This window comes from Apodemus sylvaticus, chromosome 6 (genome assembly GCF_947179515.1).
Source record: "Apodemus sylvaticus chromosome 6, mApoSyl1.1, whole genome shotgun sequence".
Lineage (NCBI taxonomy): Eukaryota > Metazoa > Chordata > Mammalia > Rodentia > Muridae > Apodemus > Apodemus sylvaticus.
Window position 1 is genome coordinate 45792740 of NC_067477.1, and position 27474 is coordinate 45820213.

General features: G+C 53.2%; 1 protein-coding gene across 1 annotated transcript in view; it reads left to right on the forward strand.

The window, feature by feature from the left end:
* The window catches only part of Sptb (spectrin beta, erythrocytic), a 131710-nt gene that overhangs the window by 89683 nt on the left and 14553 nt on the right, over positions 1 to 27474 (forward strand). The window contains exons 14-32 of the mRNA XM_052185623.1: positions 176 to 1046; positions 2362 to 2499; positions 8486 to 9242; positions 9592 to 9794; positions 9890 to 9980; positions 10885 to 11031; positions 12281 to 12544; positions 12915 to 13118; positions 13534 to 13623; positions 15628 to 15906; positions 16598 to 16728; positions 17997 to 18201; positions 18434 to 18808; positions 20033 to 20277; positions 21468 to 21606; positions 21977 to 22061; positions 23083 to 23279; positions 23537 to 23586; positions 24089 to 24164. Coding sequence (XP_052041583.1) covers positions 176 to 1046; positions 2362 to 2499; positions 8486 to 9242; positions 9592 to 9794; positions 9890 to 9980; positions 10885 to 11031; positions 12281 to 12544; positions 12915 to 13118; positions 13534 to 13623; positions 15628 to 15906; positions 16598 to 16728; positions 17997 to 18201; positions 18434 to 18808; positions 20033 to 20277; positions 21468 to 21606; positions 21977 to 22061; positions 23083 to 23279; positions 23537 to 23586; positions 24089 to 24164 — 4547 coding nt within the window. The remainder of the gene's footprint in view (positions 1 to 175; positions 1047 to 2361; positions 2500 to 8485; positions 9243 to 9591; positions 9795 to 9889; positions 9981 to 10884; positions 11032 to 12280; positions 12545 to 12914; positions 13119 to 13533; positions 13624 to 15627; positions 15907 to 16597; positions 16729 to 17996; positions 18202 to 18433; positions 18809 to 20032; positions 20278 to 21467; positions 21607 to 21976; positions 22062 to 23082; positions 23280 to 23536; positions 23587 to 24088; positions 24165 to 27474) is intronic.

Below are 27474 nucleotides of genomic sequence, written 5' to 3' on the forward strand. Positions count from 1 at the left end.
CCTCAGGACCTTGAAGGGCTAGAGACATAGCTCAGTGATCAAGCATTTGCCTACCACATACAAGGTCCCCTAGACCGTAAAAAGTGGAAGCTTTACCATTGTGTGGTCCTGACCCGAAACTTGCCTATAAATGAACCCCTTCCCTTTCTTTGTCTTCCTCCTCCTATTCCTCCAGGGTATCAGCCTTGTGACCCCCAGGTCATCCAGGACCGTGTCAGCCACCTGGAGCAGTGCTTCAGTGACCTGAGCAACATGGCGGCCGGGCGGAAGGCTCAGCTGGAGCAGTCCAAGCGGCTCTGGAAATTCTTCTGGGAGATGGATGAGGCTGAAAGCTGGATCAAGGAAAAGGAGCAGATCTACTCGTCCCTGGACTACGGCAAGGACCTGACCAGTGTGCTCATCCTACAGCGCAAGCACAAGGCCTTTGAGGATGAGCTCCGTGGGCTGGATGCCCACCTGAAGCAGATCTTCCAGGAGGCTGAGGGCATGGTTGCCCAAAAGCAGTTTGGACATCCCCAGATCGAGAGCCGCGTCAAAGAAGTATCGGCTCAGTGGGAGCACTTGAAAGAGCTGGCTGCCCTTCGCAAGAAAGACCTGCAGGATGCGGAAAACTTCTTCCAATTCCAGGGTGATGCAGACGACCTGAAGGCTTGGCTGCAGGACGCTCACCGGCTGCTGTCCGGTGAAGATGTCGGGCAGGATGAAGGAGCCACGAGGGCCCTGGGCAAGAAACACAAGGAGTTTCTCGAGGAGCTGGAGGAGAGCCGGGGTGTGATGGAGCACTTGGGGCGCCAAGCCCAGGGCTTCCCTGAGGAGTTTCGAGATTCCCCGGATGTAACAAACCGTCTGCAGACACTCAGGAAGCTCTACGAGCAGGTGCTGGCTCAGGCGGAACTGCGCGGACACAAGCTGCAGGAAGCCCTGGACTTGTACACCGTGTTTGGGGAGTCGGATGCCTGTGAACTGTGGATGACCGAGAAGGGGAAGTGGCTGGACCAGATGGATATCCCAAACACGCTGGAGGATCTGGAAGCTGTGCAGCACAGGTCAGCCATCGTCTCCCTACCTGAGGCCTGAGTGTCACCTCCCACCTCTAGACCCTGGTACCTAGTGCGAGTTCCGGTCTGACTCTGGGACCTCCGATTCTTCACCTACTGGCACTTCATAGTTCTGGAGACAAGGGGGATTTTTTAAAAAAAAAAATACATTATTCAATTACTTCTCAGCTACAGGGGTCTTTGCTCAGATGAATTCTGAGCATTGGAATACAGGAAATGTGGAGGGGCTGTGGACATGGGGGCTAAGAGTCACCTCTAACTCTCTGTGCTAGACCCTAAGCCAGAGAACCACAAGGAGCCATAGAGACCAGTTTATAAACCACAGGTTTCCAAGGCCGCTCTGGCTTCTGGTATTCTGAGTCCATCAGCACCCTGGATGTGGTCTGGGGGCATGTTCATGCTGTGGAGGGGGCTGAACCTTGCTGCGGAGTGGTGGCAGGCTCAGGCTGGGGAGGGTGGGGCTAAGGCAGTGATGGAGGGGCGCTCCAGCTGTGGAGGGAGGAGGGCGCAGGCTTCGCAGCATCTCAGCAGCCCGGAGCAGGAGCAGCCGCTCCCTGAAGAAGTGCCTGGTCCTACACTGACGCTAGAGCAGTGGCCCTCAGCCTTCTTGATGCTGTGACCCTTTAAGCCATTTTCTCATGTTGTAGGGATCCCAAACATACAATTATATATATATTTGCTATTCATAATTATAATTTTGCTACTGTCAGGAATTGTAATGTAAATATCTGCGTTTTCAGATGTTCTTAGGTGACCTCTGTGAATGGATCATTTGACCCCCCAAAGGGATCTTGACCCATGGGTTGCAAACTGCTGGGCTAGAGGGTGCTGGACTCTAGTCTGGGAAAGCTGGTCTTCTTTCCTCAGTGGTTCTCCTTACCCTTCTCAGAAACAGAGCTCTGAGTAGGGACGGACGCCTTGGGGCCAACATTGCTTGGTAGCAGAACTAGGGTCGAAGAGCAACCAAGACAATGCAGGTGTGGCAGATGGCTCTTGGGGTGATTGACTCCTTTCCAACCCCAGTACTATAAGCCCGCGCTGCTTCACACCTGTCTGCATAGTAAGGAATTGTCTCCTAACTTGGTTCAGAAGTACTAAGGCATAAAATTGAATCCACTGAACTAAAAATCAGTGTGTACCAGCACTGTGGTTCCAGTGTGTGTCTGCCTCTTTTCTTCCCTCCCGGAGACAAAGCTTTCAGGATGTAGAGGGAGGGAGCCAGACTGCCCATCTGGAGAGTAGGAGACCCTGGACCCCAGAGGATCTGCTGCCGCTCACTGCTCCTGTTCCCTGTCCATCTCAGGTTTGACATCCTGGAGCAGGAGATGAAGACCTTGAGGGCGCAGATTGATGGTGTGAACCTGGCTGCCAACAACCTGGTAGAGAGTGGCCACCCACGCAGCGGGGAGGTGAAACAGTATCAGGACCGCCTGAACAAGAGGTGGGGCCTGGGCAGGGTGTGGGTGGGGAGGGGGGCGGAGTGGGGGCGCGGAGTGGGGGGCAGGGGTCCTCCTAGCTCCTAACTCACACCTAGGGAAGTGGCCTGAGCTGTAAACATTCCGGTCTTTCTCTGCCAACCTGGTTGCTAGTACTGGGGCTACGGCAGCAAGCGGGGAATCTATGCCGTCGTAAGATCAGGGAGGAGAGAGTGTTGGTGGAGCTGGGGATGAAGGCCTGTGTCCATGCACTTGTGATGAAAGGGACATTCTGAGTGTGCAGATAGTTAGGGTAGGTCACGTGTACTTGTGCCATATTTCCCCAGACATTCCTGGACATGGAAAATTGCTTTCAGAGTTCTTAAGTACTGTCCGTAAAAGAACGTCCCTGCCGGTGCCAAAATGCAGCGCTGATAATGAGACTGGCTGGAGTGAGGAGAATTAGCAGGGAGCCTTGAGCAGGCTTCATGGTTGGAACAAAAAGCAGGCCCTGAGGAGCCCTTAGAGAGGGGCTGCTTTCCGAGCAGGGCGTAATTGCTCATTAGTTCCTGGAGGATCTTTGAGGACAGCAAATGCTTGCATTCTCTGCACACGCACTGCCTCATGGTCAATCCTAACCGTGGCCCCTCCCGCCTACTGCCTACGGCAGTTCATGTAGAGAAGAAATAGGCTGGCACCCTGGGGGCTGCTGGGAGCCTGTCAGGAACCTCAAGCTGAGCGGAATGTTCTAGAGCCACTGGAAGGGGGCTGACCATCTCGCCATCCAAGGATGGGCCTGCACGTCTGGAGGTTCCTTGGCAAGTCTGATGTTTGTTTATACTGAGAGGGGTGCCTGTTCACCAGGCTCTCAGGCACTATCTAAGTGAGCGTGGGAGAGGAAGAGAAGTGGGGGGAGGGGAGGGGGCCAGCGCTGCTGTTCAGGGGAAGCAGTTAGATGGGAAACTTCCAGGCAGGAAGAACTTTCCAGCTATGCAATGCATTATAGTCATGGCTGACACTTACCGTGACTAAGCCATGCCCCACCTCAAGAGAAAAACTTGAAGGTAGCTACTGTTCTCGGGTTCCAGAAGAGCTGAGGCACGGGGTGATGAGATAGTTTCTGTTATGTCTAAAGGTTGAGAGAGGGCTGAAAATCCATCCAGTTCAGCAGAAAAGGAAAGTCCGCTCCTTTACCACGTGGCACACCCCACGTGGGGCAGCTCTCTGGTTGAGAGTGTTTGGGTTGATGCTAAAGTCTGCCTCTGCCTCTGGCTCAGCTCTGCAGAGACAGCAAGACTCGCCCGGTTCACCTCACACACGTTTGTGCGTTCACCTCACACACGTTTGTGCGTTCACCTCACACACGTTTGTGCGTTCACCTCACACACGTTTGTGCGTTCACCTCACACACGTTTGTGCGTTCACCTCAGGGCCACTTCTATGGTCCTGTCTGTCAGTGTGCTTTTTCTTTCACCTGTGTGTTCCAATCCTGGCCGTGCTCAGCCCAGACAGGCTCATCCGCCTGTTGATCCTCCCTCCTTCCCTTCTCTGCACTGACTTGAGCTTTGCATCCAACCTCGCATTTAGTTTTTAAAGGTGTATTAATTTTTTTGTGTGTTTGAGCACACTACATGTGTGTATATGTCTCTCTCTCTCTCTCTCTCTCTCTGTGTATAATGTGTGTGTGTGTGTCATATTCACACATGTCCCCTCAGAGGCCAGAAGAGAGGATTAGAGTTCGTGGAACTGGCATTACAAACATTTGCGAACCACCGTGTGGATGCTGGGAACTGAACCCAGATCCTCTGCACGAGCAGCAAGTGCTCCTAACTGCTCAGACACCTATCTCTCCAGCCCCTCTTACCTTGTATTCATAATCACAGTTCTGAAAGACTAACACCAGGAACACCTTCCTGGAAATGTGTTTAGGCAGTTTTGTCGCTGTGTGAACATCACAGAGTGTTCTGACACAACCTCAGGGTCACAACCTCCTACACATATGGTGCCTATTCTGTTACTTCCAGGCCAGAGTGAACAAAACAGCATGAGATGAGGCTGGGATTGTAGGTTAAAGTGTAGTTAGTATGCGCAAGGATCTGGGTTCCATCCCCAGGACCGCCATCAAAAAAATTAGGAGAGGATGGGATCAAACGTCAGGGAAGCGATAGGCTGGCACTGGCCACCGCCGCGTGCTGCTCACAGGAAAGCAAGTGGAACACACGCCCTAGAATGACAGTGAGGAGCGCAGTGTGGCAAATGCACAAGCATGCAGCTTCATTTTTCATTATCAAGCACAAACAGGGGGAGCAAACAGAGAGAACAAGACCCCCACCGGTTGGTTCCACAGCCTCCCCGAGACAGTGCCCCCAGCTGGGGCCTAATGTTCAGGGGCCCAAGCATGCGGGACTTTTCTCACTCAGACCTCCACATCCCACTCCATGACCCCAGAACTCGTGACTTATCCTAGTACAAAATGCATTCAGTCCCACTTTCAAAGTCCCCATCGCCCCTGAGTCTCAACGCTCTTTTAAAGTTCAAAGTCTCTTCTGACACGCAAGGCAATCTCTTACCCATAACCCCTGAAAAAACAAAACTCAAATTACATAATTCCAACATGTAATGGCACCGAATATGCATCTCTATCCCAAACTCCAAATCCTGTAGCTTGAGGTCCAGTGCATCGAGCTTAGGGGCTGTAGGCGCCATTCCCCCAGCCGCGCTCCACAGCGTGCCTCCCCTAGGCCGGCTCCACTCCTGTGTAGCTCTTGGCCTCTCCGCCATCTTGGGGTTTCCATTGCACCAGGCTTCATTTTCACAGCTTCATGCCATGAGCTCTTAAGCTGCTCTTCTCAGGCCGGGTAGGGTTTCCAGGGTCGGAGTCCATGAATCCTTCGGTCTTACCTTCTTCGTGTGTCTAAAGTCAGTGCCATGTGCAGGGCGCTGCCGAGTTAGGCTACCAGCTTGGAATGGCTCCTGACTGGTTGCGTGCGTGCGTGTGTGGTGTGTGTGTGTGTGTGTGCGCGCGTGTGTGTGTGTGTTTGTGATTGAGACAGGGTTTATTTGTGTAGCCCTAGCTGTTCTGTAACACACTCTAGAGACCAGGCTGGCCTTGACCTCAGAGATCCACCCACAAACAACATTTTTTGTTGTTGTTATTGTTGTTGTTTGTTTGCTTGCTTTTTTGAGAGAGGGTTTCTCTGTGAAGCCCTGGCTGTTCTGGAACTCTGTAGAGACCCGGCTGGCCTTCTTGACCTCAGAGATCCGCCTGCCTCTGCCTTCCAGTGCTGGGATTAAAGGCGTGCACCACCAGTGCCCAGTTTAGCAGTAGCTTTCTAGGAGCCAAAACAAATAAACAAACAGCAGCAAGAGCCAAACCTCCCACAATTCTTTCTACTCTTTCACAAATTGGGAGTTTAGCTGGGTGGGCTCTTGCCCTGAGGGTGCCTTTCCTTTATTCCAGTGCAGAAAAAGCCTCCACTTACTGGCACTAAGCCCTTAGCAACCTCGTCCAGCACTGCCCGTCTACAGCACTAAGCTTGCTGCTGTTCCTTTTCGCTCTAAACCATGCATTTTGTGTTTCTTTCTGCCCCACTTGCTCTTTTTCATTGTAGACCTGCCCAGGCACTATCAGTAATGCCTAGGCCACAGACTGAACAGACATCTAGACCTGAAATTTCCTTCATCGAAGAAATTAGGCCATTACTTTTAAATTTAGCCTCAGGGACGTTCTCACGACTTGGACATTTGCCAAAATAATACAGGAATGGTCTCCAGCCCCGATGCTGTTCCTGGCCTTGCTTTCCTCTGAAGCCTCCGGAGCTGGACCACTACAGTCCGCGTGGCTGTCAGCACCACCGTCGTCCAGGCCCCAACTAGAATGGCTTGTTAGGCTGTAACAACAGTCAACTGCTTTTCTAGTCCAAAATTCCAAAGTCTTCCATGTTCCTCAAAAAAAAAGAAAAGAAAGAAAGAAAGAAAAGAAAAATAAAAAAAGAAAAAACACCAACATGGTTAGGTTCTTCAGAACAGCAGCCAGTTTCTGCTGCAACCTCTGTATCCGTTACTTTTCTATTGTGCTGATCAAACACCATGATCAAGGCAATTTAGAAAAGGAAGTGCTTGGGCTGGAGAGATGGCTCAGTGGTTAAAAGCACTGACTGCTCTTCCAGAGGTCCTGAGTTCAAATCCCAGAAACCACATGGTGGCTCACAACCATCTTTAATTAGATCTGATGCCTTCTTCTGGTGCTTGAAAACAGCTACAGTGTACTTATATAATAAATAAATAAATAAATCTTTAAAGAAAAGAAAAGAAAGTGCTTATTTGGGCTTACTAGGAAACTGTAGGTGTGGCAGCAGGAATTGGAAACTGAGAGCTCATATTCTAAACCCTAAGCTCAAAGCAGAAAGAATGAGCGGGAAGTCTGTCCAAAGCGATGTCCTTCCTCAAAGAAGGCCCTGCCTCTCCGAGGTTCCCTAATTTCCCCAGAGAGCGCCACCAACTGGGGACCAAGTGTTCAGATACCTGAGCTGGGGGGGGGGGGAGGGGGAGCTTCTCATTCAGACGGCCACACAAGCATCCAGTTTACTTTTGTGTTTTCAAACAGTAAGCAATGAGTAGGCTTGGCCCCGAGGGAGGTGTCTCCCTCCGCTGGCCTGGCCAGCCCTGGCTGACTGGCAACGCCTCTAAAGAGGTTTCTTGGACATGACAGACTAACACCTCAGTATGTTTCCCCATTTCATAGCAGGTGCGCCTGAGGGTCGGGTAGCTGTCGCTCTGCATTGCAGTCCCTCCCGGAGTCTTCCCCTCCCTTTCCTCCTTCCCTTCTCTTTTCACCACGCCCCTTTTGTTTTGGTTTTGCTTTCAGGCCCTAGGGCACTTGGAATGTGGCCCTGGGCATTTTCACACTTTCTCTGGAGAAGCTAGGGACTGTCATGAAGCATTCTTGAAGTTAATGTGAGCTTTCTAGGAATTTCCAACATTTCTAAAACTCTAGGAAGAGTATATACAGAATGTCTCTGAGTCTGGCAGGGTTAGAGCCTGGTGAACCCACTGCGAGTGGTCAGCACCACAAGCAGGAAACGAGTTTGCAGGGGTGAGTGGGTAACAGAGCTTGCTCTGTGAGCAAGAGGACTGGAATTCAGACCACTAACACACAGAAAAACCAGCCATAGCTACCTGCGATTGTATCCCCAGCATGGGGCTGGGGTGGGGTAGAGACGGGCCGCTGGCACTGCCGGCCAGTCAGCCTCACCAAAACGGCATGCTTCGGGTCTAATGGGAGATTGTCTCAGAAAGTCAGATGGGAAGCAGAGGAAACCCCCTGCCATCCTTCTGTGGCCTCCACAAACACGCACAGGGGAGCATGCAGGTATGCACACATGGGCACAGACACCACACGTGCACACACACCTGTGACCAGGCACTGTGGCACTAGTCCTGGCTACTCTGGAAACTTAAAGCAGGAGGCTCACCGAAACCAAGAGTCGGGGACCAGTGTAGGCAGCTCAGAGGTGCTGCACACCTAGCATAGCAGCAAGCCCTCTGTGGTGGTGGTCACAGGGCTGACTGGGGCTGCAGCCGCTGCCAGTGCTAAGTCCTACCACAGCATCACACCTGATACTTCCAGCTCTGGCAAAGGGCAAACCCACAGCACGGTTCCTACTAAATACATATTCCACACTAGCCAGAAGCCATCATAGACCCCAGACTGTCCGTAGTTACCTGAGGTTCAGTTGAACATTATGTATGGCTAGGACCGCATTGTTGCTTGACTCCTGAGAATCAAGAACATCAGGTTCTCTGTTAGATATATCTAGGGTAAAATGGGACAAGTTAATTTTTGTTTTCCTGCAGCCATATATATATAATTATATTTTGCTTGTCTATTTTGTAATATACGACGTCTGTGGGGGAAGACTGGTGGGAAATAGGGAAAGGGAACCCCTCGTTCTGTGTCTCCTGGGGACGGTGTGATATCCGTTTTCCCTTGGTTTGTGTGTCCTCTGGCAGGTGGCAGGACTTCGAGAGAGTGGTGTCAGAGCAGAGAGAGGCTGTGGACTCAGCTCTCCGAGTCAACAACTACTGTGTGGACTGTGAGGAGACCAGCAAGTGGATCATGGACAAGACGAAGGTTGTGGAGTCTACCAAGGACTTGGGGCAGGACCTGGCGGGTGTCATCGCCATCCAGCGGAAGTTGTCAGGGTTGGAGCGGGATGTCTTGGCCATCCGGGATCGTGTGAGTGCCCTGGAACGGGAGTCACAGTACTTGATGGAGTCACACCCCGAGCAGAAAGAGGACATTGGCCAGCGGCAAGCGGATGTTGACAAGTTGTGGAAGGGCCTGCAAGATGCTTTGCAGGGTCAGGAACTCTCCTTAGGTGAGGCCAGCAAGCTGCAGGCTTTCCTGCAAGATCTGGATGACTTCAAGGCCTGGCTGTCGATGGCCCAAAAGGCAGTGGCCTCAGAGGACATGCCGGAGTCACTCCCAGAGGCTGAGCAGCTCCTACAGCAACACGCAGCCATTAAGGAAGAGATTGATGCCCACAGAGACAATTACCACAGGGTCAAGGCCTCCGGGGAGAAAGTGATCGAAGGCCAGACTGACCCGGATTACCAGCTTCTGGGCCAGCGGCTAGAGGGCCTAGATTCTGACTGGGATGCTCTGCGCCGGATGTGGGAGAGCCGAGGGAACACGCTCACCCAGGGCCTGGGCTTCCAGGAGTTCCAGAAAGATGCCAAGCAGGCCGAAGCCATCCTCAGCAACCAGGTAGGAAGAAGCCCACAGGGCGGGGTCAGGTGTCCCTCGGGAGACGTACCAGTGGTGAGCTCTTCATAGTCACCAACTAAAGGAGCTCCTCTGTGTCTTCCCTTATCACTGCCTCTGATCCCATGTCCCCAGCTGCCTTGCTTCGGGTCATTTGGAAGCTAGAGAAGTGAACCTCGCCCTGCATTACTGCCCTCCCACAGAGCTTTCTTGCCCATGCTTGCTGCCCAGGTGGGGGTGGGAGGCCAGGCCTGAGGAGCAGAGCCTCCTGTTCTCTGTAACCTGCACAGCTGCCTGTGGCGCCCTCGTTTAGCTCATCCTCAGGCCTCCTCTGGAAACTTTCCCTTGACAGGAATACACTCTGGCTCACTTGGAGCCTCCAGACTCCCTAGCAGCTGCAGAGGCCGGCATCCGAAAGTTTGAGGATTTCTTAGTGTCTATGGAAAACAACCGAGATAAGGTCCTGAGTCCTGTGGACTCTGGGAACAAGCTGGTGGCTGAGGGCAACCTGTATTCGAACAAGATCAAAGAGAAGGTGCAACTGATTGAAGACAGGTACTCCTGCCCCTAGGTCCATGAGGCCCTCTGCCACCCTGGGCAAGGAGCCCAGGCTTGGTGCTAGTGCGACTTGACTTCCTTTAACTTCCCAGGCACAAGAAGAACAATGAGAAGGCCCAGGAGGCTACAGTTCTCCTAAAAGACAACCTGGAGTTGCAGAACTTCCTCCAGAACTGCAAGGAGGTGAGGCTAACAGACGGAGTGCTTCTAAGATTTCAGTCTGAAGCAATCAGAAGTAGGAGGCCAAAGGACTCCTGTCTCAAGAATGGCGGTATTACATGAGCTGGGGACTTGGGGTACTTAGCTCAGAACTCCTTGATGTCTTCCATTCCACAGTTCTTTTCTACCCTCAACCTCTAAGGCTAAAGTCATCCTTTGATTTTCCCGATCTAGAACAAGGTTTCTCAGTGAGTGGTCTGAGAATTCTGGGTTGGAATGCCCTAGAGCCTGGGCAGGGCTACCTGCAAGGCTATGGGGTCTGCGCATCCATCTACACACAGGGCTCTTATGTAATGGCCTGTTGGTGCTGGCTTGAAATCCAGAACACATTTTTGTGCACCTTCATTTTGTACTGGGCCCTAGAATTATGGAACAAGTGTTGGTCCTGCAGCAGGTGCACAGGAACCTTAAGGAGAGAGTCTGCTGTTGGGCCTGTCTCTGACATCCCCCCCACCCCCCGCCCCGCCCAGGGCTTCCTCTCAGCCCACATCACTTTGTTCCATCTGCTTTGCCCTTGGTACAAGCCAGGCTTGGCATGATGCTAGGACATCTTAGCGATATCGGACACACAACTCCCCCTCCCCCTTATTAATTATAGTTGCCTTTAACCGCTTTCTCATGTAACGTTTTCTTGGTGTTTATTAGTCATTTATCACTCCACTCTCAGGATGGATTTATCCATCTACCTATCTACTAAGAACATACTGAGTTACTACACTGTCTCAGGCCTTGTCCCAGGTCCTGGAAGTATGGACAGAACAAACTATCTCACACCCCGCATTCTCTAGTAAGGAAGACTCGGGTGACCCTTTGACCCTGTCCTGGAGGTCTCCTCAGAAACCACAGGGCTCACTCCTTCCGCCCACAGCTCACTCTCTGGATCAATGACAAGCTGCTGACATCTCCAGACGTCTCCTACGACGAAGCTCGCAACCTTCACAACAAATGGATGAAACACCAGGCGTTCATGGCAGAGCTGGCGTCACACCAAGGGTGGCTCGAGAGCATCGACGCCGTGAGTAGACAACCGGGTGACGGACGGACAGATGGACGGACGGACAGACAGACGGCTCTCCATTGTGTGGATGGGCAAGGCTAGCAGGAGGCAGCCACCCACAGCCCCTGTAGATGAAACTGTGGGACCCACCTGTATTAGGCTCGCCCGTGGCCCAGGTCAAAGTGTGGCGGGGGAGGGGACACCTCGGAGTCATGTTCCTTTGCTCTCCCTGCTGTGGCTGCCCAGGGTGAAGCAGGCTCAGGGTTGCATGAAGCCACGCCTCACAGTTGTTAGGTCATTGCTCTGGGAACCACGCTGAGTCCTCTTCCCTGCTCTCAGCTCTTCCCCTCAGAAACCAGGACCAGAGCCCTTACAGTCCGAGCCGGGGCATTGCATGCTTGCCGGCAGAAAAGCACTTAGGATAGTGTTTGACAAGTGGGAAGCCATTGATGATACAGACCACTATTAATAGAATAGATGCCTACAGCTGAGCCCTATTACACTGTCCATACCCAAAGCACAGACATTTATACAGGGAAACCAGGTCAGGCAGCCTTAGTGACCAACCTACCTCGGAGGCAAAAACATTACTTCTGGAATTTGTAAGGGGTTCACATGCTATGAGTCCCTGGATCTGATTTGTTTATTGGTTTATTCCTTATTAATTTTTTTTATGAGATAAGATTTTGCTCTGTAGCCCAGGCTAGTCTCAAACTTAACGATCTTCCCGCTTCAGCCTCCTGAGTACAGAGATTACCACTGTGTGCTACTCCCTACCTGGCTCCTGATAGGTTTTGATCTTCTTTTTCTTCATTTATTTCCTAGGAGGAGGGTAATGGGATTAAACCTCTACCATGGTCCCCCACCCTACCCCTCTTCTCATTTTTTAAATTTTGAGACAGTCTCACTAAGTTGCCAAGGTTAGCCTTTAGTTTATTTTGTACATCAGGTTAGCCTTCAACTCCCTATCCTCTTACCTTGGCTTCCTGAGTGCTGGTGTTAAAGGCCTGTGCTACCAGGCCTGGTTCCTGAATGAATCTTAAATTTTTCTTCCAGTATCATCCCCTATGCTGGGATCTCTCTGAGTCACTTGCCCCCCCACCTCTAGATAACTTTAGAGGTTCAGAGTGATTTTTGGTGTGGCCTCACCTAAGCTGTGTCAATTCCTGACCTTACCAACCTCCCCTCAGGATTTCTCTTGCAACCACCATCTGGGCCCCTCCAAGGCCACGGAAGCCCAGAGTGAGCTCTGTTCCTTCCCCCACAGGAGGGGAGGCAGCTGATGGCAGAGAAGCCCCAGTTCACAGAGGTGGTGTCAGAAAGGCTGGACGCCCTGCACAAGCTCTGGGATGAGCTGCAGACCACCACAAAGGCGAAGACAGAACAGCTCTCTGCCGCCCGGACCTCCGACCTGCGCTTGCAGACCCACGCCGACCTTAACAAATGGATTGGCGCCATGGAGGACCAGCTGCGGTCAGACGACCTGGGCAAGGATCTGACCACTGTCAACCGGATGTTAGCTAAGCTGAAGGCATGTGAGCAGGCTGTACACTCAGGGTTGGAGTAGAAGGGACCTTAGGGAGTCAACCCAAACCCTTAAAGTAAGCGCCTCTTCTGTTCCTCTTAGCTTGACTTTGTATTATGCAAAAAACACCTCGAGATTCAAAAGCCATCTCCTACCCCCAGCCCCCCTTGCAAGGGGTAGGACAGGAATCTAGTAGAAAGGCGCATGAGAAACACAGGAGGAAAGACTGAGGAGAGGCAACCAGGGAAACTTCTTGGGGGAGGAGGCTGTGCTTTAAATGGGCCTCAGAGGATGGGTGGGAGATGGGTAGGTGGCTGGAGGCACCCCCCCCCCCCAGGTATCACAGACAGTCCTGACGCTGTTTCTCGTGTCCCAGCGAGTGGAGGAACAAGTGAATTTGCGGAAGGAGGAGCTCGAGGAACTTTTTGCAGAACCCTCGCTAGGAGCAGAGGCCGGAGACACAGACATGAGCGTCGAAAAGCGCTTCCTGGACCTTCTGGAACCTCTGGGGAGGAGGAAGAAGCAGTTGGAATTGTCCAAAGCCAAGTTACAGATCAGCCGGGACTTAGAGGATGAGACGGTGCGTGGGTGCAGCCTCTCCCCCGGGGCTGAGGTGCCAGCTGCCGTGGGGGAAGCTGGCTTCTGCCCAGAGCAATCTTGGTAGCAGATGACTGGTCATCCCCCCTCTTATCTCAGGCGGCTGCTTTAGAGATTGCGTTAAATCAAAAATCGGGCTGGATACTTTGTGCATGGGGACTTACAAGTCACTTGTTAGCACTGATGGGGAGACTTTGGGAACCAGATTCCACTTTGGGATCGGGAACAGGTTATTTGGAACCTTAGCTTGAAATGCCTGTCTGTAAAATGGGGACAAAATCCAAGGGGGGTGTTGGGAAGAACCAGGCAGCACCCTGTCTGGCCCTTTGTGGGTGTCCTGGAAAGGGTGCCTGCCTGTGGTTGTTATCAGCTGTCTCCCTGCCTTCTGCTCTCTGCAGCTCTGGGTGGAAGAGAGGCTGCCACTGGCTCAGTCAGCTGACTGTGGCACTAATCTGCAAACTGTGCAGCTGTTCATGAAGAAGAACCAGGTGAGTCTCATCTCACCAGCGCATCTGCCCCTGCCTGGCCCGGCCTGGCCCCAGGGGGGCTGGCCTAGCCGTGACGAGCAGACAGCTGGTGACAGCAGATTATTGCTCCTGCTGGCGGCTTTTCAGTCCCCTGACTTCATTGGAAGGTTCAATGCAGAAAGGGCTTTAATGGCTGCAGAGAGGCTGGGCATCGTGGATACTTAGGGATTTGGAACCACCAGACTCTACCAGGCTCAAATGAGTACCTGGCTTTGGGGTGGGAATGGAGGAACGGAAGCCGCTGTAGTCCTATCTTTGGTGGCCTCCCAAGAGGATGCCGCCAGCACCACAGCATTCCCTTGTTCTCTTCTGGGGCTAAGCTTGGCTTATGCAATGTCCTTAGGGTCTATAGATCCTGTTCCTCTAGACACATGACCATCCCTGGGAGGCTCAACCCCATTAGAAAGCCACTGAGTTTGGACTCTGAGTCCCAGAAGCAAGCATCTACTGAAACACTCTTTTAGATACTTGTGGCTGGAATCCCGAATACTAGCAGATACCAAACGCTTTTCCTGCCAAGACTGCAGAGGGAGCCTGAGTCCTAAGAAAGCCAGCAGTGTGGGATTCCAGTGGTTTCATGCCTGGCCTGGGGTTGGCCTCAGGCCCTTCTCTAGAAATCAAGATTCTGAGTATAAAATACAGTAGCACACTCAGCGGGGCAGGTGCTTGTGCATATATTGTTATTCATGTCTTTTAAGTGCTGGAAGTCAGTGTTCTGCCCACACCCTGCCCTTGTTCCTGCCTTTAGATGATTTTAAAGACTTGGAGGAAATTGTCAAGATAGAAGAGGTATAAACAGCCCAAGAGTACATACCATCCCTAGAAAGCTTTTCGATCCCCAGAAAGGGCATCAAGTATCAGGGCCTTCTGAAGGAAAAAGTCACCCAGTCACCAGAGTGGGTGAAAAGGGCCATTTTGGTGGCCAAAGGCTAAAATGGGAAATAATGATACACAGTTCAGACCTGAGCCACAGAAATGGAGACCAACAGAAACTAAAGCAGTCCACAAGGTACTAGTAGCCGCTGGCTTGTTCGTTTATCTGGAGCAAAGACATGCTAAAATCGGATGACAGCTGCAGGTTCCGGAGTTGTTTTCCTTTCCCCTAGCACAGATACCCAAAATCAAGCTCCAAGGGTGTGCATAGGAGGAGTCAGGAGCCTGGGGTTGGCCTGTGAGTGTAGCTTAGAAGGCAGAGCCTTGCCTGCCATGCCCAAAGCCGTGGCCAGATCCACTTACCCTGGGCTTGTGGGGAGCGTCTGCAACTCCAGTTTCTGGTCCTGGTGGAGGCAGAAGGATCACAAGTTCAAGGCCAGACCAGAGCTACTTAAGGCCCTGTTTTAAAAAGTGTGGTGGTGGGCTTGAGGGAGGGCATACTGGAGGGAGGGGTGGATCTAAAACAGTTCAGTTCCCAGCACTTCTATCAGACAGCTCGCAACTGTCAGTAACTCCCATTCAAGGGGATCTAATGCCCTCTTCTGGCCTCCGTGGGTACCTGCACACATGTGGCATACAAGTAGAAAGATAAATTAATAAATAAAAGTTTTAAAAAGCCGGGCGGTGGTGGCGCATGCCTGTAATCCCAGCACTCTGGGAGGCAGAGGCAGGCGGATTTCTGAGTTTAAGGCTAGCCTGGTCTACAGAGTGAGTTCCAGGACAGCCAGGGCTACACAGAGAAACCCTGTCTCAAAAAACAAAACAAACAAAACAAACAAAACCACCCCAAGACTTTGGAATCAGCTACGGCTGTGTTCAGCCTCAAGCCCTCACTCACCGCCCTGTGCCAGCTTCCCAGATCTTGACTCGCAGGAACACCTGCAGAGTGTAGGAGGACACACATGGAGTGCCTGACATCCTGCCACAGGTGGTGTTAAGGCTATATCATCTGGCAGGAGGGCGCGGGAGGGTCTCCTGCCGCCTCCTCCTCAGTGGCAAGGTGTCACCTCTGAGTCCTTCCACTGGCCACAGACCCTGCAGAATGAGATCCTAGGCCACGCACCGCGGGTGGAGGATGTGCTGCATCGAGGGCAGGAGCTGGTGAAGGCGGCTGAGATCGACTGCCAGGACATCGAGGAGCGCCTGGGACATCTGCAGAGCTCGTGGGACACGCTGCGGGAGGCAGCAGCCGACCGGCTGCAGCGCCTGCGGGACGCGCACGAGGCGCAGCAGTACTACCTGGACGCGGGCGAGGCTGAAGCGTGGATCAGCGAACAGGAGCTCTATGTGTTCTCTGATGAACCCCCTAAGGTACACTGGGGCCGAGTCTGCGAGCCAGCTGAGCAGCTAGGCCGAGCTGTGGTAGGCAGGCTCCTGGAGAGCCTGGAAATCCAGGTGTATGAGAAAGTAAGGGCAAGGGTCGGGCGTGTAGGGAACACACAGAACCCTGCTCTTCTGTGGTACCCACCCCTTAGGGCACCCCACTTCATTAAGAACATCCCTACAGTTTCCAGACTTGCCACCAGGGGGCGTTCCACCCAAAGACTCGTCGTAGTATATTTTGGCCGCGTTGTGAAATGGAGTGACAAAGGACATAAGGGGGTCTCTCTCAGGACTGCAATGACCCGATCCTTTCACCAGAAAAGTCACTGTCATTTGGGGGGACTGGGGAGGAGTAGGTTACCTTCTCCGGAACCTAGGAAGTTTTCATGGGGACAGACTTTTTGGAGTTGGGCTTGAAATGAAGGGCAGAAACAAATTAAGACTCTAAGGAGCTGAGGGAGGAGAGAGGCTGGGAACAGCTCTCCTGGGAGGGACCGGAAGGGGAGGTATGTGGCTTTCCCTCTCAGCCTGGCTCCACAGAGCTTAGCCAGAGCTTTCCAAAGACAGGAGTGTGGTAGGGTAGGGCTCCTGTGCTCACCGCCTGTGCTCACCGCCTGTGCTCACCGCCTGTGCTCACCGCCTGTGCTCACCGCCTGTGGCCTCGCCTGTGGCCTCGCAGGATGAAGAGGGTGCCATTGTGATGCTCAAGCGGCACCTGCGGCAGCAGCGCACTGTGGAGGAATATGGAAGGAATATCAAACAGCTGGCCAGCCGCGCCCAGAGCCTGCTGTCTGCGGGCCACCCTGAGGGGTACGTGTGCCTCCTGAGCTGGCGTGGCCAGATGTGGGCATCAGACCAGGAACCCTTCCGGTCCACAGAGGGAGAAATGGGACCGATTTCCCCAGAACTAGAGGTTTCTGGTTGTCCCTATTACGTCTTGTTCCTTGGGTTGTGTCAAGAAGTCCTACAAGATAGGCCACCGAGGCTGTGCTTGTATAAAAGTCAGAGCCAACATGCTCCTGGTGAGCTGAGAACTCTGGTCTTTTGAAGAGTTAGCCTACACTAAGAGGTCCTGAAGACCAAGTCTGGTTTTGGTTTTGGTTTTTTGAGATAGGGTTTCTCCATGTAGCCCTGACTGTCCTGCAACTCTCTCTGTAGACTAGGCTGTCCTCAAACTCACAGAAATCCACCAGCCTCTTGTTTCCTGAATGCCGGGATTAAAGGCATGCACCACCACAACCTGGGTTTGTTTGTTGTTGTTTTTTGCTTTGTTTGTTTGTTTGTTTATGGTTTTTTTAAGATTTATTTATTTATTATATGTAAGTACACTGTAGCTGTTTTCAGACACCCCAGAAGGAGTCAGATCTTGTTACGGATGGTTGTGAGCCACCATGTGGTTGCTGGGATTTGAACTCAGGACCTTCGGAACAGCAGACAGTGCTCTTAACCGCTGAGCCATCTCTCCAGCCCCTGTTTGTTTATGTTTTAATGGTTCCAAAAAAGAATTTCAGGGCCTCAGAGCAAATTCTTAGGTAGAAGCCAGGTAGATACCAGGCAGATTTGAGACTCCACAGCCCACCCACACACACTGTGTCTCCTTGGCAGCCACCCCACACCTCTCTCAGGGAGCGCCAAGAATTGAGTCTCTGGTTCTGTCCTTCTCTGGAGAGCTAACTGGGGTCACTCCTGCTGAAGCTGCTTCCTGCGGAGGACAGTGAAGAAGAGTCACCCTTTGTGCTTGAACCTGTGACCTCCCCCGAGAGGCACTGTGAGAAGCACCATATAGGGACAGAACTCCAACACAGTCCTGCTGTCCCCAGAGGCATTCCAGCCTGAGGAGAACAGGCATTTCTTTTCTCCCCAATTCTTTTTCTGGGGAAAAAAAGAAAAGAAAACCCTGTAATTTCTGTGGCCGGCTACTCTGGATTCTTCTATTTTGTTTTGTTTTGTTGTGTTTGTTTTTGTTGGCGCCTATGACCTCACACCTGCTAGGCAAGAATTCTACCCCAGGGCTGCCCGCGGGCCTTGCTCTGGGTCCTGGTCACCTCCCTTAAGGCATTTCCTAACTTGGGTTCCAGGGAGCAGATCATCAGACTTCAGGGGCAAGTGGATAAGCAGTATGCGGGGCTGAAGGCCATGGCTGAGGAGCGGAGGCGGAGGCTGGAGAACATGTACCACCTGTTCCAGCTGAAGAGAGAGGCCGACGACCTAGAGCAGTGGATTACAGAAAAAGAGATGGTGGCCTCCTCCCAAGAAATGGGGCAGGACTTTGACCACGTGACTGTGAGTACCCACCGCTTCTACTGTTTTCCTCTGTGTCAGAAGACACAGGCAGCCATAACTCCAGACCCATAGACTCCCCTGACACTTGGAAGAAATCGCACAGAGATGCAACCACACAAGTGGAGGACAGCAGAAAGACAGTCCACCCCGGGGAAAGGGTGACAGCTCGTTCCAGGTGCCCCCCCCCCCCGCCTGCCCCTGGCTAACCCCGTTCTTTCTACCCCGTATCCAGATGCTCCGTGACAAGTTCCGAGACTTTGCCCGGGAGACTGGGGCTATCGGGCAGGAACGAGTGGACAACGTGAACGCCATCATTGAGCGGCTCATCGACGCCGGCCACAGCGAGGCGGCCACCATCGCCGAGTGGAAGGATGGGCTGAACGACATGTGGGCGGACCTGCTAGAGCTCATCGACACGCGCATGCAGCTGCTGGCCGCCTCCTACGACCTGCACCGCTACTTCTACACGGGCACCGAGATCCTGGGCCTCATCGATGAGAAGCACCGAGAGCTGCCCGAGGACGTGGGGCTGGACGCCAGCACAGCCGAGTCCTTCCACCGGGTCCACACTGCATTCGAGCGGGAGCTCCACCTCCTGGGAGTGCAGGTACCGTGCACCCACTTCCCGCCCAGCCACCGTCTCCCTCCTGGGGTTGGCGTTTGGGGGGTCCCCTTGGGTCCTATGGGGGAACCTCTAGAATGGGCATCGGATTTTTTCTTCCTTAGACAGCCAGCGGCTCAGGACAGAGCACAGTAGGTCTCGGACACTCGTCAGTCTCAGGAGTAGTTAGTTCTTCGAGCTGTAGTTTCCTGGCTTGTGTACAGTTCATCTGCCAAAACAGAGTGCTTATTCCAGTCCTGGGTATTATTTTAAGGACTGTGCATACTGGCTGGATCTTCACAGGCGTCTCTGAGTAGGCACTCACGGTGTGTTTGCAGATGGGGACAGTGCAGTACAGAGTGTGGCCTGGGGAATAATAGACAGAGGCAGAGCCAGAACCCAGGCCCACTCCCCTCAGGCTTAGTGAACCGCGAGGCAGGTCTGCCTTTCATGGGGTTCTAGAGTCCCTAAAATCTACTTCGACCCCTCTCTGTTCACTGGAGCATGCCTGAGGGCCCTCTGGATTCCTCAGAGCTTCGTGTAACAGGCAGGATCAGTGGGGGTCCCCTGGCATCCATGGGGTTGGGAGACTTGGACTGGCAGTGCAGTCTCCAGCCATCTCCACGGGACATGGGGTGAGAACACTGAGGTAGATTGGACCCTTTAGTATGTAACCGTCATATCAGGAGTGTCAGAGCTACTGAGACAGGTGGAGCTCCACTGAGATGTCAGGAGTGAGGCGTCATTGTTCCTGAATTGGCCCAGGCCAAAGGATTTGGGGTAGGCCCGTCCTTGTAAAGGCAGCTTGCAGAGTGGATAAGAACCAGGCACCTAGGTATATAGTTCCAACCCCAGCTGTCCCCTTGGCTAGTGGGAGGAACCTGGGGCCACCCACTTAGCATCCCCCATCACAGAAACTAGGATAAAATAGTACCGTTTTGATAGACTGCAGTAAAGATGAAGGGAGTTAATTAAATTTCTAGGACTGTGCTTGGGTCAGTGATTACTCTGATTACTGCACTCCTAAGGAGGCCAAAGGGAATTGCGACCCTTTCACCCTCAAACCCTGGGCCACACTCTCTGGGCACACGCTCTGGGCAGGCAGAGGTACTAGAGCAGGGAACCCTATCCTGTCACATCCTGCCGTGCAGAGATGCCCTGGGGAGGACTCAGGAGGAGACAGACGGCCTTCCAGCCTTACACCTGAGAGACGGTGTTCCCTCATCACAGGTGCAGCAGTTCCAGGATGTGGCCACCCGACTGCAGACAGCGTATGCTGGGGAGAAGGCAGATGCTATCCAGAACAAGGAGCAGGAGGTGTCCGCGGCCTGGCAGGCACTGCTCGATGCGTGTGCCGGGCGCCGGGCTCAGCTGGTGGACACAGCAGACAAGTTCCGCTTCTTCAGCATGGTGCGCGACCTCCTGTCCTGGATGGAGAGCATCATCCGGCAGATCGAGACCCAGGAGAGGCCCAGGTGAGGGGCGTCCTCAGGGATGCTCTAGTGCATCCTACGAGAGTCGAGGCTCCTCCAGGACTGCCCAGTGCGTGGGAATTCCTGAGGGGAGCAGAGACCTGATCTGGGTGTGGGTGGAAACAGTGGTTCATCTTCTGCTGGGAGAACTGACTCAAAGTAACGGGATGAAGAGATCAGTCATTTTGAATCTCCAAGGGGACCTGCCCACTGTTGTCAGTGAAAGTGTATGAGTAATACATCCGGATAGGCTCGAAACCATTCTTCTCCAGCACTAGGATGTCAGGGCCGCCCCTAAAACTCACTATAAAGTTGACTAAAAAGAGGCAAGGCCAGGCTCAAGGCAGTCAAAATCCAGCGGGGCTGGACCTCTACCTCAGCAAGGGTTGGTGACCTGTCTCTTTCCCTCTGCCCCAAGGTACTTTAACACTTTTATTGAGATATAATTAGCATGCTCTCTTTGTCCTTTCTAACGTGTATCATCTGTGGTATTCATATATTTCCGATGATTTAACCATTCCCTTACAATCTAAGTATATTTCATTATCACCACACATACACTCACCCAAAGTAAGTCCTGGCCTGGCTGTGGAGGCACAGGCCTTTAATCCCAGCACTCAGAAGCAGAGGCAGGCAGATCTCTGTTAGTTCAAGGTCAGCCTGGTCTACAGAGCAAGTTCCAGGACAGCCAGGGCTACACAAAGAATCTCTGTTTCTGGAAACAAAACAAAACAAAACAAAACAAAAACAAAAAACAAAAAAAACCAAACCACCACGGCCATCCACAGCACTCCCTGTGCTCCCTGCCTCTGGCCCCTGGGCAGCTGCTTCTGTACTCCCTGTCTCTCTGTCCACCTAGTCCGTATGTTTCGTATAAACAGTATCACATAGTATATTGTCTCCCGTGACTGGCTTCTTTCCCTCAGCCGGTTTCAAAGATTCATTCATGTAGCATGACTCGGTAATTCATTCCTTTTTATTGTCAAACAATATTCCCAGGCTTTTGTAGGTCCCTGTTCTCCTTGCTGAGCCACTGACCAGTGAAGACACTAACATGTCAGTGTTCCTCCTGGGGCTGGGTCAGAGAAGAATTCCTTGCTAGCCAGAGAGAAGTATAGACAAGCTAAGACAGGTCTGGGTGGCCCAGTGTGATCTCTCCAACTGCCCCTCTGCCCCGGCCCTCCTGTCGGCAGGGATGTCTCCTCTGTGGAACTGCTCTTGAAGTACCATCAGGGCATCAAGGCAGAGATCAATACCAGGGCCAAGAACTTCAGCACCTGCCTAGAACTTGGGGAGTCCCTGCTGCAGAGGCAACATCAGGCCTCCGACGAGGTGAGTCTCCGTGTCCGTGTGCTCATGCTTGCTGGGAACCGGGAAGAGAGGATGCAGCCAAGACGCTGAGGTGCCTACAAGTCAGAAATCAGAGCCATCTCAAGCCATCCCCTGCCTCAGGGAGGCAGAGCCCCCTGAAGGAGAGGAGGCTCGTGCCTGCCCAGTACCCACGTGAGCCCGTCCTGCGGGCCCTCAGAAGCATGACGTGACTTATCCACTGGCAAGTAGCGAGTCAGGACTTGACTCCAGGACCGTGGGACCAAGCTCGCTCTCTGCGTGGGACCAAGCTCGCTCTCTGCAGCTGGCTGTGCCGCCTCAGACAGTAGGGAGCATCCCCAAAGCCTGGACTTCTTCCCCTTCCTCTCCACAGATCCGGGAGAAATTGCAGCAAGTGATATCCAGGAGGCAGGAGATGAATGACAAGTGGGAGACCCGCTCTGACAGGCTCCACATGCGTGAGTACAGCTCAGGGCTGGGGAACCTGTGGGCGGGTCTGGCAGGCCCCTACTGGGGTACAAGGTACCACACCATGCCTGGAAGAAACTCCATGGCAGCACTCCGTGACCAAGCTCAGGCCACTGGCCTGAGGAGAGGCCGGAAGGTCTGCGCAGATAAATGTTCCTCCCTCTTTACCCATGCCCACCCGCTTCTCATCCTCTCCCCCCGACCCCCACCTGTGCGTGGTTCGGTTCCCCTGCAGAGTGTGGCTTGGGAAAGGTCAGGGAAGCTCTCGTTTCTCCTGAGTATTAGGCCTTCAGGTTGTTCTATGGAGGTCAGGAACTCTGTCCTCCAGCAGTTAGCGACTGAGGTGAGGGGGATGAAAATCTTACCTCTCAGGTAAGCCGCGAGCAGGGATGAAGCCAGGACTAGTCGGTCTCCAAGCTTGTTTGTCTGCGAGTGAGATAGATAGAGGGAAGAATTTGAGGCAGGGGATTGCCCCCCAAAGCAAGGCAATATAAGCCACAATGGAGTTGGTTCCAGTGGCTGCTTTAAAAATATGACTCTGGCTGTGCATGGTAGCACACACCATTAATCTCAGCACTTAGGAGGTAGAGGAGAGAGGATTGAGAGTCTGAGGTGGCTAGCCTGGGCTAACACCAAGACCTGTCTCAAAGGCTAACAGGGAGTGATAAAGCTCAGTGATAGAGTATTTATAGAGTATTTACTTAGCATGAACAGAGGTCTGAGTTTGATACCCAGCATGACAAAAATAAAAATAAAATAGTATACATTTATAAAATTTGACAGATACGTAAGTAAATTTATATACACATAAGATTTTATTTATCTATGTAACCATTGCTGGAGATGGGTAAGCTATACATGTAACGTTTTGTGTAGCTATGGGACCATTGGTAGAGATGGGGTGCGTGGCTTTAGGCAGAACTCACAGCTGAACAAGGTTCCCGTGGAGTTGAGGGATGCTGACCGGCCCTTGGGCCTTGTGGGTGGGTCCGTGGCTTGTTCTCCCGGCAGTGCTGGAGGTGTGCCAGTTCTCGCGGGATGCTTCTGTGGCCGAGGCTTGGTTGATTGCCCAGGAGCCCTACCTGGCCAGCCGGGACTTTGGACATACAGTGGACAGCGTGGAAAAGCTCATCAAGAGGCACGAGGCGTTTGAGAAGTCCACAGCCAGCTGGGCAGAGCGCTTTGCCGCCCTGGAGAAGCCCACCACGGTGAGCTGAGGCCATGTTGGGGGGGTGCGAGGGCCACAGCTATTGGGGTGGGGTGGTACTGACTGACTCTCATGCCCTGTACCCAGGCTGGTAAGGGGGTGGCCAGGTATAGGAGAAGACTGGCGCGTGAACGCCAAAGACAAAGATGTGACTCGGGCTGCAGACGTTAGGGTGGATTACAGTGCAGGGCCAAACTTAGGTCACGGGAGAGTTGCTCGCTGTGTGGCCACTCTGACTCTTGACCTTTCCCTCCCCAGCTTGAGCTTAAAGAACGCCAGACTCCAGAACGACCCACAGAGGAACCTGGGTGAGTGTCAGCCCTGTGATCCGTGTACAAGGAGCCCAGCGTGTTGTACAGGGGTGACTGGAGGGCAGGGGGAGAGGAACAGGAAGCTGCTAATCAACAGCTGTCATGTGAACAAAAAAACCTTTGACCTCTCCTGGGTGCCCTGTCAGCACAGCCCAGAATGCCCAGCGCTCTGGTGCACCAGGCCCAGAAGCCTGAAGCCCAGTGCAGGAAGGAAGGGTTGGCGAACGGCCGCTGCTGCTAAGCCAGCAGCCTTCCCCTTAGGAACTCCCGGACACTGCCCCTAGGCTGTCTCACATGGAGTTCGTCCATTTCCCATGAGTCTGCTTTCATTCTTCCTGTGAAGCCGTGGATCACCTCCTTGCTGAGCACCTCTGGGGAGGAGCCAAGGATTACGCCCTGCGTGTGCTCCTGCTCCGTGCTCCCAGTGGGGGGAAAGCCAGGGGAAGCCAGGCCTCTCAGAGAGGCACCTGTCACTAAAGAGAGATTGTGTCTTCTTTAGGCCTCAAGAGGAGGAAGGCGAGACGGCTGGCGAGGCCCCCCAGGTCCACCATGCGGCCACTGAGAGAACGTCCCCGGTCAGTTTCATGTCCCGATTGTCTAGTTCCTGGGAGTCGCTGCTGCCAGAGCCTGCTCACCCCTTCTAGGCTCAGCCAGGGCAGGAGAAAGGCGAGGACAGGGTGTGCTTCCTGGCCCCACCCTCATCCTGCCCACACGCCCCCTCCAGGAGCCTCCTTCAGCTCCATCTACTTTTATACTTAGATTTTAATTCTTAGATAATTCCTCTCCTTCCTACCCAGAAGCCAGCCCACCAACATGATTCTACAAGTTTGGTTTTCTCTTATCTAATAAATTTTATGGGGTAAACACATCACCATCAGCACAGGGGAAACACTTTACTCAGAGTTGATTCTATTGGATACATGGTCTCTCTTCCCATTTTCCTTCAAATCCTGTCCTTAGCACAGTGCCCTCTTCCATACACGCTAGCACATACATGTACACACGCACACAAACCGACAGACTGCCTCATCCTGTTGAGCCACTCACACACATCTCCTGCAGCAAGGGGCAGGTAGCCACCCATCCTGCAGGTTTCTTTGCAGACCGAACCTATTCCTCTGTGGCTCTAGGTCATAACGTGTGACTATGGAGATGGTTCTAAGGCAGGATTAGACTTGAGTCCTGCAAATGTGAAGGAGATCCCCAGAGCTTTTAGTACTGTGAGGAAGCCCCAGTTTACAGAACAGTGAGCCTTATCTGAAGGGTTTAAAGAACAGTGGCCTCCAGAGGCCTGAGGTGGACAGCCATAGAGCCGTACCCAGAGCAGGTTCTTTTGGGCCCTGAGTCCGTTCAGGGAACCTGGACAGCTGCGCCTCAGATTGGGGAAATGCTATGGGGACTAGCCGGCTGAGGAGAACGCAAGCTGCATGTGGTGTGCACCACTGCATGGATTCCTGTGGCACGTGGCTTTGGGTATCAGAAGCAGCAGATAACTCCATGGACTCCCTCTCTCCCAGAGCCCAGGGGAGTGTGGAGTGACCTGAGTGGGGTTTTAGAAAGATTAGCAGCCTCCTTGGTGGGAATTTCTGCTACATCAGCTACCCCAAGAAAGATGCGCATACCTCCATGTGCAGAATCCCTGTACACACACACACACACACACACACACACACACACACACGCACGCACGCACGCACACACGCACGCACGCACACATGCACAGTTCTCAGTTTCTTTGGTGTCACTTTCTGAGCTGCACTGACCCGTCATGCTCAGCAGAGGGCACTGTTGGGCTCTGCTGGAAGACCTATCTCTGAAGATCCTGCTGCTGGTCCCGTCCTGTCTTCCAGCTCCCTTTCCCCAGCACCAACTCCCCTGATCCCATCCCTCACCCCACTCCCACCAGAGGGAGAGAGAACTCCAGGGGCTATGGACTGTGAGCAGGGCTGGAGCTGTCTCTGCCTCCTGACTCCTGCCTCCACCCGCGCTTCTGCCCTGCATCCCTGTGTGTCTGCATGCCGTGGTGTCCCCGGTGTGCGGGCTTCATGACCACCTGAGCATCTCGACGCCATTGTCTGTTGTGTATGTGTACGTGTGTGCAAATGTAGCTACATGTGCACCTGAGCCACCTCCATCCGACACTTGAATATCACTGGGTTGGGAGGAATAAAATTTGCTTAAATCTGAGTGTTTCTCTGGGGGGAGGAGTGAGCCCCTATGGGAGATCCTCGCTGAGGGACCAGCCACTCAGCAGTTTGGAAAAGCAGCTCGTGTCTGTAGCAGAAAGCAGCCAGATGGCTTATCAAGTGAACACCAGGCCCAGGGCCTCCTGGAGAGTCTTCTTCCTGCTGCTCTGGTTCCCAAGCCTTAAAGATGCAGGGGGAGGATGTAACTCCAAATCATCTTTGATATGAGAAAGAGCGTGGAGCCCATGCAGACAGAAAGCCCAACCTCGTTTCGGAGAGGTCCTCCCAAGCTCGCTGCAGCCCCCCTTTACTGCCCTTAACAACCTCTGGCCCATCACAGGAAGGTTCAGCCGTCTGCTGCGCCTTCTCATGGATTGGCCTGGGGTGCCATGGCTCTCCTCCTGGTCCTATCTGTGCAGTCCGGTGTCGGGTCCTGTAGTCTAGATACATGCCACATTGCTTCGTGTAAAAGCCCTTACTAATGCATGCCGCTTCCTGCTGGAGTTACGAATGGGAGTGGACCAAGCACCCTTGCCCTGCCTGGATAGGCAGCACCCTGTGGGCCTCACCCCAGCCTTCCCCTTCCCGTGTGTGTACATGCAATGACTGGGCTGCCACACCATCACTGTGCAATGCTGCTGCTGCCCCTCGCCTCTGCATGTTAGACTTCATTCTGGTAAAAACCAGTCCCTTCCCACAGGTAAGTGTGAGGCCAAGCCAGATTCATGGGAATCACAAGAAGCAAGGATGAAGTCAGAATGTCTGGGGTTCTGTTTTATCTGTGTAGGTTTGGAGCCCTCCCCCTCCCCAAGCCTCTTGCCCTATAAAGGTCTTTTCATGGGTTCACACATTCCCATGAGTCAGCGATGTTGCCTTTCAGGGAGAGGCTGAGGAGATGACTTTCCTATTTTCCTTCTAGCTGATCCTGAGACCCCAGCAGATACTGTGAAACCAGGGTGGAGAAGGAGAGGTCACAGCCTGGGGCATTTGCCCTTGTCCCTATGTGAGGAAAGGACTGAGGTTCAAACCTGTATAGAGCCAGAAGTGGAGCCCTGAGGGGGGGGCTGATAGTTTTCTTGTGCCTTCAGCCAGAGTGTAATACAGGACACCCTGGCAAGGGGCAGGCACCCTGTCTGCCCTGTGTACCTTTCCTTCCCCTAGAAAAGACCTGGGCTTCTCCTGGGTGTCCCCCTTCCCGGCATTGCTCCCAGACCCCCAGCGGTGTGTGTGTGTGGGGGGGGAAGATGCTTTCTCTAGGAGGGAAGAGAGCGAGTGCTCATGGTGTTAAAGTGAGTTTCCCCAGGCTCAGGACCTCTTCCTACACACTGCAGTCTCACTGTCCCTGCAGGGGGCTGGGGTGACAAGAGTGATGCCCCTTAAAGACACTGATGTTGTCGGGTGCTGGAACTAGAAAGTCTTAGTTTGGAACCAACATACCCTTCCTGGCTCCAGGTCCCCAGGCGAGGCCCAGTGTGCCGTGCAAGGGGACCCTGGGGATAAAGGCCACACCAGTCATGGTCAGCCTTCGGCAGGGAAGAATCTTACCCCAGTGTAGTTCCCAGACACCACTTTTTAAGTGTGACCTTTTATGAGCCATCACACGGCCACACAGCTGACTTCCCTTGAGACAGGCTGGGCGTCAGTAGGGCTTGTGGTGACCTGAATCTCGCTGATCTTCCTCAGAGGCTTTGGGAGACTA